This window comes from Ascaphus truei, chromosome 5 (genome assembly GCF_040206685.1).
Source record: "Ascaphus truei isolate aAscTru1 chromosome 5, aAscTru1.hap1, whole genome shotgun sequence".
NCBI lineage: Eukaryota > Metazoa > Chordata > Amphibia > Anura > Ascaphidae > Ascaphus > Ascaphus truei.
The window spans coordinates 153,443,506-153,459,537 of NC_134487.1; the positions used below are offsets into that span (position 1 = coordinate 153,443,506).

Below are 16,032 nucleotides of genomic sequence, written 5' to 3' on the forward strand. Positions count from 1 at the left end.
CGTGGTAAAAAAAAGTGTTTATTGGGAGAAGGGTGGTCCTCCTGCAGAATGGAATTGCCTACATAAAACAGCACTTTAAAGGTGCACGCACTCCACCTTGGTAGGGTGACCAGGTGTCCCGGTTTAGCCGGGACAGTCCCGTTTTTTTAATGGCTGTCCCGCATTCTTTAAAATGCCCCGGTGTTTCTTGTCGCTGCTCCGGTTTTGGCCATCAGAGCAGGGGGGGGGGGGGGGGGGGCAGCAGAGAGCACAGAAAGCAGGCAGAGAGGAGAGCAGGAGGAGAGGGGAGGCCGGTCTGGCTGCAGAGGGTGGGGGCGGGGTTAGTGACAGCGGAGCCTCAGCAATGAGAGCCGGAAGTGAGGTGCCTGCTGCCAGTCAAGATGGCTTCCCCCCCATGCTCCAGAGTGAAAGGTAGGACACAGAGAGAGAGAGTGTGTGTGAGTGTGAGTGTCACTGGCTCTGTGCGTGTGTGTGTCACTGGCTCTGTGTGTGTGTGTGTGTGTGTGTGTGTGTGTGTGTGTGTGTGTGTGTGTGTGTGTGTGTGTGTGTGTGTGTGTGTGTCACTGGCTCTGTGTGTGTGTCACTGGATCTGTGTGTGTGTGTGTGTCACTGGCTGTGTGTGTGTGTGTGTGTGTGTCACTGGCCGTGTGTGTGTGTGTGTGTGTCACTGGCTGTGTGTGTCACTGGTTCTGTCACTGGTTCTGTGTGCGTCACTGGTTCTGTGTGTGTGTGAGTGTGTGTGTGTGTGTGTCACTGGCTGTGTGTGTCACAGGTTCTGTCACTGGTTCTGTGTGCGTCACTGGTTCTGTGTGTGTGTGTGTGTGTGTGTGTGTGTGTGTGTGTGTGTGTGTGTCACTGGTTCTGTGTGTGTGTGTCACTGGTTCTGTGTGTGTGTGTGTGTGTGTGTGTGTGTGTGTCTCACTGGTTCTGTGTGTGTCACTGGTTCTGTATGTGTGTGTCACTGGTTCTGTATGTGTGTGTGTCACTGGTTCTGTATGTGTCTGTGTCTGTGTCTGTGTGTGTGTGTCACTGGTTGTGTGTGTGTGTGTGTGTGTGTGTGTGTGTGTCACTGGTTGTGTGTGTGTGTGTGTGTGTGTGTGTGTGTGTGTGTGTGTGTGTGTGTGTGTGTGTGTGTGTGTGTGTCACTGGTTCTGTGTGTATGTGTGTGTGTATGTCACTGGTTCTGTGTGTGTGTGTGTGTCACTGGTTCTGTGTGAGTGTGTGTGTGTGTGTGTGTGTGTCACTGGTTCTGTGTGTGTGTGTGTGTGTGTGTGTGTCACTGGTTCTGTGTGTGTGTGTCACTGGTTCTGTGTGTGTGTGTCACTGGTTCTGTGTGTGTGTGTGTGTGTGTGTGTGTGTCACTAGTTCTGTGTGTGTGTGTGTGTGTGTCACTGGTTCTGTGTGTGTGTGTGTGTGTGTGTCACTGGTTCTGTGTGTGTGTGTGTGTGTGTGTGTGTGTGTGTGTGTCACTGGCTCTGTGTGTGTGTGTGTGTGTGTCACTGGTTCGGTGTGTGTGTGTGTGTGTGTGTGTCACTGGCTCTGTGTGTGTGTGTGTGTGTGTGTGTGTGTGTGTGTGTCACTGGTTCTGTGTGTGTCACTGGTTGTGTGTGTGTGTGTGTGTGTGTGTGTCACTGGTTCTGTGTGTGTGTGTGCCACTGGTTCTGTGTGTGTGACACTGGTTCTGTTTGTGTGTGTCACTGGTTCTGTGTGTGTGTGTGTCACTGGTTCTGTGTATGTGTGTGTGTGTCACTGGTTCTGTGTGTGTGTGTGTCACTGGTTCTGTGTGTGTGTGAATGTGTGTGTCACTGGTTCTGTGTGTGTGTATGTGTGTGTGTGTGTGTGTGTGTGTGTGTGTGTCACTGGTTCTGTGTGTGTGTGTCACTGGTTCTGTGTGTGTGTGTCACTTGTTCTGTGTGTGTCACTGGTTCTGTGTGTGTGTCACTGGTTCTGTGTGTGTGTGGGTGTGGGTGTGCGTGTGTGTGTGTCACTGGTTCTGTGTGTGTGTGTGTGTGTGTGTGTGTGTGTGTCACTGGTTCTGTGTGTGTGTGTCACTGGTTCTGTGTGCGTGACACTGATTCTGTGTGTGTGTGTGTGTGTGTGTGTGTGTGTGTGTGTGTCACTGGTTCTGTGTGTGTGTGTCACAGGGTGTGTGTGTGTGTGTGTGTGTGTCACTGGCTCTCTGTGTATGTGTCACTGGGTGTGTGTTTGTGGCTGTCACTGGTTGTGTGTGTGTGTGTGTGTGTGTGTGTGTGTGTGTGTGTGTGTGTGTGTCACTGGTTCTGTGTGTGTGTGTGTCACTGGTTCTGTGTGTGTGTGTGTGTCACTGGTTCTGTGTGTGTGTGTGTGTCACTGGTTCTGTGTGTGTGTGTGTGTGTGTGTGTGTGTGTGTGTGTGTGTGTGCCACTGGCTCTGTACGTGCGTGTCAGTGGCTCTGTGCGTGCATGCATGTCAGTGGCTCTGTGTGTGGGTCAGTGGCTCTGTGTGTGTGGGTCAGTAGCTCTGTGTGTGTGGGTCAGTGGCTGTGTGTGTGTGGGTCAGTGGCTCTGTGTGTGTGTGGGTCAGTGGCTGTGTGTGTGTGGGTCAGTGGCTGTGTGTGTGTGGGGGTCAGTGGCAGTGTGTGTGTGGGGGTCAGTGGCAGTGTGTGTGTGGGGGTCAGTGGCAGTGTGTGTGTGTGTGGGTCAGTGGCTCTGTGTGTGTGTGGGTCAGTGGCTCTGTGTGTGTGTGTGTGTGTGTGTGGGTCAGTGGCAGTGTGTGTGTGGGGGTCAGTGGCTCTGTGTGTGTGTGGGTCAGTGGCTCTGTGTGTGTGTGGGTCAGTGGCTCTGTGTGTGTGTGGGTCAGTGGCTCTGTGTGTGTGTGGGGGTCAGTGGCTATGTGTGTGTGGGTCAGTGGCTCTGTGTGTGTGGGTCAGTGGCTCTGTGTGTGTGGGGGTCAGTGGCTCTGTGTGTGTGTGGGTCAGTGGCTCTGTGTGTGTGTGTGTGTGGGTCAGTGGCTCTGTGTGTGTGTGGGTCAGTGGCTCTGTGTGTGTGTGGGGGTCAGTGGCTATGTGTGTGTGGGTCAGTGGCTCTGTGTGTGTGGGTCAGTGGCTCTGTGTGTGTGGGTCAGTGGCTCTGTGTGTGTGGGTCAGTGGCTCTGTGTGTGTGGGTCAGTGGCTCTGTGTGTGTGGGTCAGTGGCTCTGTGTGTGTGGGTCAGTGGCTCTGTGTGCGTGGGTCAGTGGCTGTGTGTGCGTGTGTGTCTCACTGGCTCTGTGTGCGTGTGGGTCAGTGGCTCTGTGTGTGTGGGTCAGTGGCTCTGTGTGTGTGTGGGGGTCAGTGGCTCTGTGTGTGTGTGTGGGTCAGTGGCTCTGTGTGTGTGTGGGTCAGTGGATCTGTGTGTGTGTGGGTCAGTGGCTCTGTGTGTGTGGGGGTCAGTGGCTCTGTGTGTGTGTGTGTGTGTGGGTCAGTGGCTCTGTGTGTGTGTGGGTCAGTGGCTCTGTGTGTGTGTGGGGGTCAGTGGCTATGTGTGTGGGGGTCAGTGGCTATGTGTGTGTGTGTCAGTGGCTCTGTGTGTGTGGGTCAGTGGCTCTGTGTGTGTGGGTCAGTGGCTCTGTGTGTGTGGGTCAGTGGCTCTGTGTGTGTGGGTCAGTGGCTCTGTGTGTGTGGGTCAGTGGCTCTGTGTGCGTGTGGGTCAGTGGCTCTGTGTGTGTGGGTCAGTGGCTCTGTGTGTGTGGGTCAGTGGCTGTGTGTGCGTGTGTGTCTCACTGGCTCTGTGTGCGTGTGGGTCAGTGGCTCTGTGTGTGTGGGTCAGTGGCTCTGTGTGTGTGTGTGTGGGTCAGTGGCTCTGTGTGTGTGTGGGTCAGTGGATCTGTGTGCGTGTGGGTCAGTGGCTCTGTGTGTGTGGGTCAGTGGCTCTGTGTGTGTGTGGGGGTCAGTGGCTGTGTGTGTGTGGGTCAGTGGCTCTGTGTGTGTGGGTCAGTGGCTCTGTGTGTGTGGGTCAGTGGCTCTGTGTGTGTGTGGGGGTCAGTGGCTGTGTGTGTGTGGGTCAGTGGCTGTGTGTGTGTGTGTGTGTGTGTGTGTGTGTGTGTGTGTGTGTGTGTGTGTGTGTGTGTGTGTGTGTGTGTGTGTGTGTGTGTGTGTGTGTGTGTCAGTGGCTCTGTGTGTGTGTGGGTCAGTGGCTCTGTGGGTGTGGGTCAGTGGCTCTGGGTGTGTGGGTCAGTGGCTGTGTGTGTGTGGGTCAGAGGTTCTGTGTGTGGGTTAGTGGCTCTGTGTGTAGGTCAGTGGGTGTGTGGGTGTATCAGTGGCTCTGTGTGTGTGTGGGTCAGTGACTGTGGGTCAGTGGCTCTGTGTGGAGATAAAACATTTTTTGATCTTTTTATTATATATTTATTTATTTTGCCTTTGGCTGTATCCTCCCCTACAAATTCTGTCAACATGGCTGCGCGACGTCACGTAATGCCCATTGCCATAACAACGAGCCGCTCCGTGATGTCACGCGGCATCAAGTTGACATGACAACGGGACACATTATAGCGCCGGGGCATCACGTGATGCCACATTGTCATGGCAACATGTCACCACCTGACATCAGTGTCTCGTTGTCATAGCAACGGGGGGGGGGCGTCACGTGATGTAATTTGTTTTATAAATAATTTTTTAATGTGTCCCGGTTTTTCATTTCGATAATCTGGTCACCCTACACCTTGGTGTACTTGTAAATAATACAGGTTACTTCATTATACTCACCCAGCTGGTTTCCATAACCAAAGTACTATATACATCAATGTTTCAAATGCGATAGTATTGTAGCCATAGCATTATTTCATATTCTCTTGGGGAGCACCAACTTCTGCACTCACTGTATGCAGATATCCTGCCCCTGGCTGCATCCCTCAGAACCGCATAATTGGAACCAAATTCATACCAACATTCTAAATGTCTGCTGCATCAAATGTTGCCATGGTAACAGGCATTGCAAACAAACAATCACTTTTATGGGTTAATAAAATATATGATGAACATTAAATAAAAATACGCAGAAATAGACATGACTAAATGTATTCTACTGTACATGTTACTGCCGTCAATCTTTTGTCCTAGGAGGTACGGTCCCCCTCCTTTTTTAAATTGCAGTCCCACTTAAGGAACAATAGTAATTAGTACGTTCAAATTGCCGACTCATGCCTAAAGAAAAATAGTAACATACACGTTTTGTTTTAAAATACTCGGAAAGGTTGGAAATCTTCCACAGTTTTCACTTACAAGAACAACTCTGAACTGGGATTGTATGACTGTAAATCTTTTTGCATCACTTCATTTATAAGTTAATTAGATGTATTCACATGACAAATAACCAATTTAAAAGAGCATGGTTAAAAGGAAAAGATAAGGAAGATAAGGGGCATGAAATCCATCTTGAACATCAGGTTATGACGTTTACAACCATTTCCAGCAAAACTATCAAGACCAATTATAAAATGATTACAGTATTTGCCCAATTTGTTTTTAAGACATTAATAATACAGTAGCATGTTCTTGTATAGCGCTGCTAGTTGTACGCAGCGCTTTACAGAGACATTTTGCAGGCACAGGTTCCTGCCCTGTGGAGCTTACCATCTGTGTTTTTGGTGCCTGAGGCACAAGGAGATAAAGTGACTTGCCCAAGGTCACAAGGAGCCAACACTGGGAATTGAACCAGGTTCAAACTCAGTGCCAGTCAGAGTATTTACTCACTGAGCCACTCCTTCTCCAATAATGTACTTTTAACAGACTGAATGTACAGTATCACGGTCATGGAGTGTCTAGGATAATGGTAGAAAAACGATCCCCCTTCACCTTGCATAAAACATTAATTAATGCCATTTCTATTGTATTGCTAGAGGTATTCTCGCCATACACTTATTTCTAATATAATTATAGCACTGCAATTTGTGATGAAAAGGGGCACATGTAGCCCTTGAGCAAATGTGGCCCTCATCTCTCCCCCCTTTTGTCACTTTTATTTCCACACCATAACTTACTTCTGTGCCTGGTTTGTAGCCACTAACCAGCTTCACGTTGCATAGCTAGTAACCATCCACACACTGATGAGACCCACAATGTAGAAACAGCTGTCTGTGAGTGGGTTTACTGGCCATGCACTGCGCTAACCAAGGCTTTGCTTTAAAGGCCGTGTAATACAACAGGCATAAGCTTATAGGGGTCCATGTTAAAGTAGAGAAGAGCAAAAAAGTGACTGTGTGCTCAATTGCATGTCACTACCCAGAATCCTTTGCTGCAGTGGAAACGCAGTATGCTGTGTAATTATGGTGTAAGGCAGAATTGGCATGGACCCATAAATAGCTGATGAGCTTGAATCCAGATACTTTCCCAGAGAAATGCAAAACGTTCATTGTTAACACAACATAAGATACAAATAAGTCGTAAATTTAAAAAAAAGTGTGTCCCAAGCATGCGCATTTTAAGTCAAACTTCTTTGTCTCTTGTCACTGTTTTGTGACTTTAAAGGTGACCACTTGGCCTGCCCTATGTGAACAAGCCCTTCAGTGCATTACACGAGTACCTACGTTTTTCCTGGATGTAGAGGTAACCCTCCATAGTGTAAGCGCTGAGGGTCTGGTGCTCGTGGGGATTTTCTTTCATCTTCTCCATCAAAGATTCCACCTCAGATCGTGTGCCTTCAAAACGATTGCGCGTCTGTGGCAATTAAGAAGTAACCAATAGTAAAATAAACTCGTAACTTCAATTAGTGTTCAATCACACTTATACAATGCAAACATATGCATGTAAGCCTGTGCCAATTTCCCAATGAAATAAGTACGTGATAGAACCACTGTAGCAGCCTTATTTTGTTCCCGAGTTCTTATTTGAATTGTGCTCAGCAGGGAATATTTGACTTGTTGATGGCCTAGTATTAAAAAAAAAATGTTTGCCATCCATTGAATCAATATATTAGGGCTGAAGAAAACCAAAAATATAAAAAATAAATTCCAGTCTCTCTCTTCCCGGTTACCACTACTAAAATGATAATAAATTGGTTACCTACAAGTATATTTCAAAATAATACTTGCATGAAGACACTGGCTCCAAAAATGGGTTACTATAAAAAGAGTAACAAATACCTTAAATCTTTTGAAAGCAACAATCTCGTCCACGATTCCTCGACCCCCCCCCCCCCTCCATCTTACCTTAACCAGGCTGTGCCCCACGCAAACGCAAGCTGGATTGTGGGTCAACCGGAAATTATTTTTAAAATATTTGCCAACTTTTTTTTTGTCCCCAATTCAAATGAAAAAAAAATGTTTTAAGACGGGATTGCTGGGCTTTCTTTTGTACCAGACTCTCCACCCGATTGCAGTTTTCCAACATTCATTGTATTGCTAACGTGCCAATGATCATTTTAATAACCCCTCCGTTTAAAAGTAGCAGGAAAGCGTATAAATGTAGCAGCGTGAGAGACCCAAATGGTTAGTAGGAAGAATGTAGAAATGCTTCATGAAGCTTGGGATGTCTGAACAATGGTAACACAAAGGAAGCACCAATGAGAGGAGGTGGCAAACTTTCCAGCGACTTGGGATTAGTGTTCATACAGACTGAGTAAAAGTGAAATGGTAACTCTGGGCAGGAGTTATTTACACATTCTTTCTATTGTAGTTCTTTTTAATGTAGGAGTATTGGATATTTGCTGAGCCAAGCTAAAATTGAATCTACGGTGAGAGAACCATCTCTGACTGGGCCATAACTGTCTTACAATGGCAGGGTTATCCTTGGATCAGTGGAAGTAGAATCCCTTGGTCATTTGTTCTTATGTGCTGTGCCACGATCCATGTTTTTACAATATGGTATACAAATTAATTTCGACATGTACAGCAGGCCCTTTAACTTGAAGTTGCTTTTCCATGTGTTTTAACTCGTGCAAATAGCATGGGTGATCTATATAGCATCCTTACTGTGGAGTATGGAAAATAGATTGAAGATCAGGTCAAAAAATACCTTAACACATCCAGGTGGTTTTCGGACTGCCCCATTTAAAACAAAAAATTAAATGTCATGCCACTCCACTATACCTGATCTACAGTAGCCCCTGAATCATTTAACATAATCCCCATAGTGATTTCTGCTACACCAGATTCAGTGGAGTGGATTCCATATGAATCCATGCAGACTTCACATAAGTGCTAATATTTATATTTTAAAAATTACTCCTCTATCAATATAAATAATGAAAGATTCTGTGGCTTTCCTGGAAAGGGCAAGTTTCTACACACAAAAAAAAACACAAAAAGATTACTTGACATCTCATGCCTTAAAACATTTTCTTTTTTCCGCTTCGCGATGGATTGCTAGCATTCCTGGCAGTAGTCTAAAAAGGATAAATATTTCAAGATGGTTCATACTGCTCCAAAATGAAAACCCCAAAAATTAATTTGCATCAATCTGCGCTAGCATCATCTGTATGAAGCATCTTGCGTCTTACATTTGGCACAAATCTCTTACAAGCAGAAGTTCACGCTGCCTCAGACCTGGCAGACTTATCCCCAAACGTCTCTTACAACCACTCTCCAAAATAATCACCCGCACAAGTGTAGCAAAACTATAGCAAAGCACTTGAAACAGCACATTGGCGCCAAGCGACTTGGAAGTAATTTACACTTTGGTTTGCTTGATATATAGCCCTAAATGTGCATTACTTTCAGATCTCCATTGCAACTTCTACCACCGCACAGTTCATTTTTCCCTCTATCATGCTTTTGACAGAGTTCATCCAAAAAAACTAAAATTCTTAAAAATTTGAGTTTACATATGATGGAAAAGAAAGAAAAATAAATGGCTGAAGCCATCAAAGGACATTGGTCACTACATCACAGGGATTGGCACCCCAGGGGCCTCATGATGTAGAGACTACGTCGTGCCCAGGGAGAGTGGGGGGCTTCTTTAGCGTAGATTGTGTCCTGTATTCCCATGGGAATGCAGGACGCGATCTAACCAGTCAATGGAGGAGGATGATCCTCTTCCATTTCCCCCAAAATGGCAACAACGGTCATGTGATCGCTACCCAAAGTAGTCATGTGACACCACTGCACCAGAAGGGCCGACACTCAAAGGGTGAAAGAGAACACAGGCCAAAAACATACAAAAATAGACATGGTACAGTTTGAGTCTTTAATCCTTTGGATGCCCCATGACAGCCACGGCTTGTGTTCGGTGCCTATGTGGAGTGCTGAATGTGATGCAGTAGTTAAAGGGCATTGGAGAGGAGCTCTCCTCGTCGTCCCTTTCAGTCATCAGTGACGACGCAATAGAGTGATGGCCTCAAGCAGCAGTCACATGATCGCAATGTGCTGAAGGGGCTTGGCCCCCGGCACTCAAGGTGTGAAAAATTTTGATCAAAATCCTATTTACCTCATGGAACGCTGACCACGAGACGAAATGCATATTGTACTTACGTTCTGAATGCTGATTGTGAGCTGCGTTTTGAAGTCACTGAAGTCTTTAGCTAGTTCATAGCCATGATGATAAAAGGTGAAGAGCCCTTGCAGGAACGCGAGAAGCTAAAACACAAACACAGAGGGAAACTACAATGAGATTTTAAGCAGAATTACAAAGAAATTATTCAATGTACAGGTTTTTGAAAGTTGCAGTTTCTAATCTCAAACGTTTTCCTGAGTTTACATCCAATTAACCATAATTAATGTGCAAGGTGATTATTACTGTGCCATTTGCAGTGTCTCTGAATAACAAAACAGGTGTTAAAGAAAACTATGCATTAGATGTTACATGGCTCAGTACCTTTCACCGAGATTACCACCATGCGAAGTATCACAGGTTAACCCTTTAATGCAGGGGTACAATGATTATAAAGCATTATATTACAGATCTATGGAGCAGGTGACGAGAAAGAGTGGTGTGAAATAAGCACTAGTGTGAAAGTGGTGAGATAATGTGACCTATTTAAATTTAGATGAACCCCTAATGTGGGCTAGGCTGCCTGGTACAAAACTGACTGAAACAAAATCAGAAAATAGTATACAAAGACAAATAAAACCGGCGCCTTGGTTTTATTTGTCTGTGCAGATCTATGGAGCAGACAAGCAATTCATCATCTCAAACTCATTGAATATGAAACCTCCTTTCGCAGAATAGCCCATGCATCTCAAATCCGCAAAGCTCAGGGGGTTAAATCCCTTAAAATATTTTCTTTAGTAGCGGACGGTGAGCCATTAGAAATAGTTGTTGTGCTGTGTATGGATACAGGAGAGGACAAACATTTCAAACAGAGGAAATGTTCTCAGGGCACCATCACTATAAATATATAGTATACTTGTAGTATGAGGTAGGTGGGGGCGAATAAGTTTAGTTTCTTCAATATGAAAAACACTGGTCGTCTATTCCCCCGCGTAGCATTACCCATTAACCCCTGCTCTTAGATGTCAGAGGCAAATGTCCCAATTGAATTGTAGCGATCTTCATATTTTTCTCTCATACGTGCTGCTGTATATATAAAGCTGCACATAGATTGTAAGCTCTGCGGGGCAGGGACTTCTGTCTGAAACAAAACGTGTCTTTTTGGAGCTTGAATTACAGGGATCACAAGGGAGTTATTCAAAGTCAAGAATCCTGTACCAACAACTGTAGCAGTCAATGTACTGTACTAATTAAAATAAATGTACCTCCAGTTTTGCTTAACCTAATGTTAAAGAGGGAATCCAAGGCGGCAATTTTTTTTTGCAAATCAAATTTTTTCTTTATATAGAGTTGAAGCAGGGGGTCTCCAGCGCTGAACCTTGCCAATTTCAGCTCCAGGGCCCCCTGCTTCCACTGATACGTACCTGCATATTAGACCGTGTCCAGGCTGAGAGCGAGTGCGCTGGCGCTCGAGCGCGGTCAGGAGCTCATGTTGCCTGGGCGATTCCTGGCCAGCTTGTTGCGCGCGTTGGGGGGGGGGGGGGCAATGCCTATGACGTAACGTGAGCGGTTCGCCCTCATTGGCTGAACCAAGCACGTGACCAGGACAAGAGCGACAAATTTAAAAAAAATTGTCTCGGCAAGCAGCTGAGCGCTCACCGGCGCACTCTGGACCAACACATTGTAGCAATGTGTTTGATCGTGCGGAGCACGAGCGCAACGTGGCCTTGGGTACCGTAGCTGCTCTCCTCAGCTGCCAGGGTTCATAATACTGTAGGTCCTCTGTTCAGAGATCTCAGGTCCTGCGAGCCAATAGGAAGCTGTGATGTCATCGGTTTGGCCCATGTGACTCGGCAGCTTCAAACTTTAAATCCCTGCTTGCCGAGCCAGAGCTGCTACGAGGTAAGTATCTCCAGAAGTAGGGGGCCCCAGAGCTGAAATTAATGGGGTTCAGCTCTGGAGGCCCCCTGCTTCAATTCTATATATTTTTTAAAAAATGCATTCATCGTCTGGATCGTAGGGTCTTTATTTGTCCTTGAATCGAAGGCAAAACTCAAATTATTTTATTTAACGAAAATTGTGGTATTTTAGCATATACCACAGGTCAGTGGGTGTGTGTTAAGAACAGGAGGCAAAAGGTTTCACATCCCCAGTATTTAAAGCAAATTCCATATCAATAACAGATGTGCTTTGATTGAGAAGCTCCATTAAACATCTTCCTTGCTGGCAGAATATAAACATTTAATGTATGCTGTAAGCTTTTCATGGTTTTACCACAGAGTTTCTCCTAGTTTCAGCTTTATTTAAAAAGTACCATCCCAGTCAAAACGACCCGTGTTCATTTGTACAAAATCAGTGTATACATAAATACTTTCTGCATTTTTTTTCTGTATGATTTTCTTCGGTGTCTATGGGTTGCTATAGGAACTATGGACGCAACCGCGTGCGTTCTTAATATAGAGGGGATTTGTAATGCCTCTCTGGTTACTTTGTCCTGCCCACTCCAAAGAGCTCAGGCATGTTCTTGGGAGCCTGAATCATTCACTGAAAGGCATATGCGTTTCACGGACGGCAGGATTTTAGGACTTGCCATACAGCGAGCGGTCATTTGGTTTCCCCCCTAAGCAGTGGTCGACAAATCACCAAAAAATCTACGCGCCGAACAAAAAAAATCTACTAGCCACCTAGTACCACACGTGTGCTGCTTGGGCCAATAGTAGCTCGCCACGATGTTAAATCCACTCGCCCGGGGCTTGCAAATGTATAGGTTTGTCGAATACTGCCCATAAGCCAGTTCGCCAAATCGACTATGGGAGAATGGATCGATCAATCGTCAGCTTACCACATGGCATTGAAGGTAGGGAGCTGCTGAATACATAAAGACAAAAAACAGTAGGTGAAACTACTTTTAAAGCATTGTCGGAGCCTCACTCCTACTAGTTGAACCACAAACATTTCTACCAATTGGAGATGCCCGTAAACAATAAGATAAGCTTACTACAGGCATACCCCGGTTTAAGTACACTCACTTTAAGTACACTCGCGAGTAAGTACATCTCGCTCAATAGGCAAACGGCAGCTCACGCATGCGCCAGTCAGCACGTCCTGAACAGCAATACCGGCTCCCTACCTGTACCGAAGCTGTGCGCAAGCGGGGAGACTATAGAGCCTGTTACACATGCGTTATTTACATCAGTTATGCACGTATATGACGATTGCAGTACAGTACATGCAGCGATAAGTGGAGAAAAGGTAGTGCTTCACTTTAAGTACATTTTCACTTTACATACATGCTCCGGTCCCATTGTGTACGTTAATGCGGGGTATGCCTGTACAATACAGGAATACATGGTGGTGATTGTGACTGTAGAGCAGCGTGGCACAGTATATTAAAGGTTAATCCCACTTGTTGCCCCTACCAGTCAAGATGGCGGCCCTATGTAGAGACTATTTTAGGGCTGAAAATGTCTGCCAGCCCTGTTAATACAGTATGTGACCCCCAGTACGATATCTTTGTGTAGTATTCAATATGTATCTGTGTGGTTTCTGTGCAACTCATATGCTTGGGCCACTAATAATAGTCAGGTGGCTAGCACACGGCGAGTTAGCGGGCTAGCCTTTGTTTGGGGCCAGGTGCTGTGTCTGCGGACAAGGGTGAGGTGGGGAAAGGTGGGCCCTCCTGCTGGGAATGTACATGCTCAAAAAGTAGAGCATTGTTCTCTCCTGGCAGCAAGGCGTTTACCCCTGCAGGAGGTATGACACTGAAATTGAGAACCTAGGCCGGGGGCCTATCTTTGCCAGCTCAATTCCCATTGGTCAGTTCCAATTTCCCATGCTCCCAAAGCATCTTTTCCAAAGGGCTGTCCTTCGGCCCCGTCATGGTCCATGGCCCAGATTGGTCCATTTGGTCAAGCACCCGCCTCTTGATTGGCTCAGCAGAGAAGAGGTTTCCTCTGATTTGTCAGCACCCAGTTCTCCATGTTTTCAGATGGAGGCCAGGAAACTAAACAAGCTGATGATGATCAGGGCACCAGTTTTTTTTATGGTTAGTTTTGGTGACCAGAGGCCAACTGGAAAGTGAACTGTGGACAGAGAGGTGGCTATCCCTGGTACTGGGATACTCTGTGATGTACGGAGAGAGGAGGAATCCAGGGTACGCTTGCGTCGGCAGTGCCCTGCAACTAGAGAGCTACTGTAGTAGTCCTTTTTAACTCAATGTTGGTGAATTATTGCTGTATTTGTACATTGTGTTGTTCCCCTGTTGGCTCCAGCCAGAATAACCCTCAGTTTAACTCTCAGGTTCTGCCTGGTATTTGTCACAGAAGACCAGACATTTAGAAGGATTGCAGTGATCAGAACACTAGGAGGAGGAATTCTCTTCCATTCCTATAGTTAGTAGGCGGGTTAGACATATGACCACCAAATACTCTTCTTACATGGATCTGGAACGGTTCTGAAAACCTGATCACTGCATTTTAACAAAGCAGTCAAAAAATAGGAGAACCATTGCTCTTAAAAAAGCTATAAGACTTCTATTATTTTAAACCACTCTCCAGAATGGAGCATCAGAATTAAAAAAAAAAATACTGGAAAGGCAAGAAGAGATCTTGTAAAAGTAAGAAAAATTAAATGCTACAAAACTGGCAACCAACGTGGACTGCCGCTTTAAGAAACATGAGAATTTTGATGGGATGCTGGCTTACTCATGTCAGTACAAGAGTACAAGCACTGAGAAAGATGAAAGCTAAGTATTAATGACCATGGTCAAGATGCTAGCTATTTATAACTCCGCAATGCACTGGTTTGTGCCAGCGTTTCTGTTTCCTTGTGTGAACAGGAAATGGTTAGCTGTGGATCTTCATTCCACGTTCATGCAAAAATTGAGGCAGCACAAACCAGTCATGGGAGGAAGGAGCAGAACTTGTGTGTTTTTAATCAGCAGTGCGGCTACATCCAGTAAAGGACCGAGGGCTGCAGACAGCAAAACAAAATTATTTGCAGTAAAAACAAAAATCTAATATACGGATATAGCTTTTGGGAACCCTCCAGTTCCATCCTGTTTATATATTAAAAAAAATTTTTTAAATTATCAGACAGGATTGCTACTTTAATGTCATTATATAACAAAGTTAGTATTTTTTTTTACCTCAATACAATCTTAGTGAAGCAAATGTGCCTAGTGGCAAACACCATTGCATCCAGCGCTAGCACATCTTGCCATTTTTTTTCCCACTGTTCAAGAAAATATGTTGAACATAACTTTGTACGGAACTACACTACAAAGGAGATTATGGCCCAGATTTATAAATCATTGTCATTCTGTGAGACAAGTTCCAGCACATTAAAGCGAATGGACCATACAGTATGGTGTCCTAGCGCAAGAAGGTATCTTACGGAACAGCACTGCTTAGTGAATATGGTTCTACACCAGGCTGCAGGTGGTTTCACTCCCATAGACATAAGAAATACATTAAATCACTGCAGTTTCCATTTATCCCATCCAAAGACCAAGCTTCTTCTAGTTCCTAATTGATAGCTGCCCGCGTAATTGCAGAGGATTCTTCATATCTCATTTCATGTGTCAAGCTGCCTGAATAAAACTAATAGTGTTTGAACGCAAACATCTTACCAACAGGAAAATCTGTTTATTACGCTAGCGACGCTTTTTCAAAAATTAAGCTGGGGATGTTTTCAAAGTTACTTTCCTGTCCTTGATGAGGCCATCCCAAGGCCAAAATGAAGCTAAAACTTGGATTTCTTTTGAACTTTATGTATTTCATCTTTTCAAAGAAATCGAGCATTTCCCAAGAATACTTTAGCTATACTCCTCGTACTTGAGAAAAATCAAAAATAAGCCCTTCCCCAAACAGTTTACAATTTAATTTGAAGAGGCAACAAGGCCTTCATACAAAAGAAAACCATATAAGAAATTGTGATCAGATAAAAGTGCCAACAATACACACCTAATATAGTGATGATAATGGCAAATAAGAGTCATGAAGAAGAAAAAGTTCAATACGGTTGGATGAAATTTGCTGCTCTCCAGCAACGGTATTTCAGTCCGTCAAAGAGAAAATATGCATAAATAGCATTCTAGCATTCTTTGCTATTTGCACATATTTAGGGATTTCATTAGTAGCCACTTACGATTGCAATTGATACACAGCTTGTGATGCAATAAGGTCCGCCCCTTGGCTATAAGAAGGGAAATCCCAAGACCCATATCCAAACCTCTGAAGAAGCCAAACTATTGGTGAAACGCAACAGGGTTGGAGCTGCGATTTGGAATCTGCAGCGTTCCGTAGACTCTGTGGCGATCTTTCTTCAAACCATGCACTGCATAGCTGCAACGCTGAGACTTCAGATCGCGGGAGACGCGGCGCGCAAACTTCCCTCTGGCGCTTGAGGACTGAGGAGCCAGCGGACAGCGAGAAAGAACTGCAGCGACTGTTCAAGGAGGGTGCGGGCGCATTCTGTGCATTTCAGCTATTTGGTGCGTGTCACCTTAGTAAACAGATTAATCATTTTTATTTATTTTCTCTAGTGATCTTTCAAGATTTGTGATAACCTACTGGAGTCCTGTGTAAACTGTGGGTTCCAGCTACCTTGGCAAAGCAGATACCCTTTTTGGACTTTGGTCTTGGTTGAACTTTG

At 45.3% G+C, this 16,032-nt stretch overlaps 1 protein-coding gene across 6 annotated transcripts in view; it reads right to left on the reverse strand.

The window, feature by feature from the left end:
* The window catches only part of ARHGAP26 (Rho GTPase activating protein 26), a 547,512-nt gene that overhangs the window by 382,270 nt on the left and 149,210 nt on the right, over window positions 1-16,032 (reverse strand). For all 6 annotated transcript variants that reach the window (XM_075601056.1, XM_075601054.1, XM_075601057.1 and 3 more), the window contains exons 7-8: window positions 9,420-9,524; window positions 6,540-6,669 (exon numbers count right to left, since the gene is read on the reverse strand). In XM_075601056.1, the coding sequence (XP_075457171.1) occupies window positions 6,540-6,669; window positions 9,420-9,524 (235 nt within the window). The remainder of the gene's footprint in view (window positions 1-6,539; window positions 6,670-9,419; window positions 9,525-16,032) is intronic.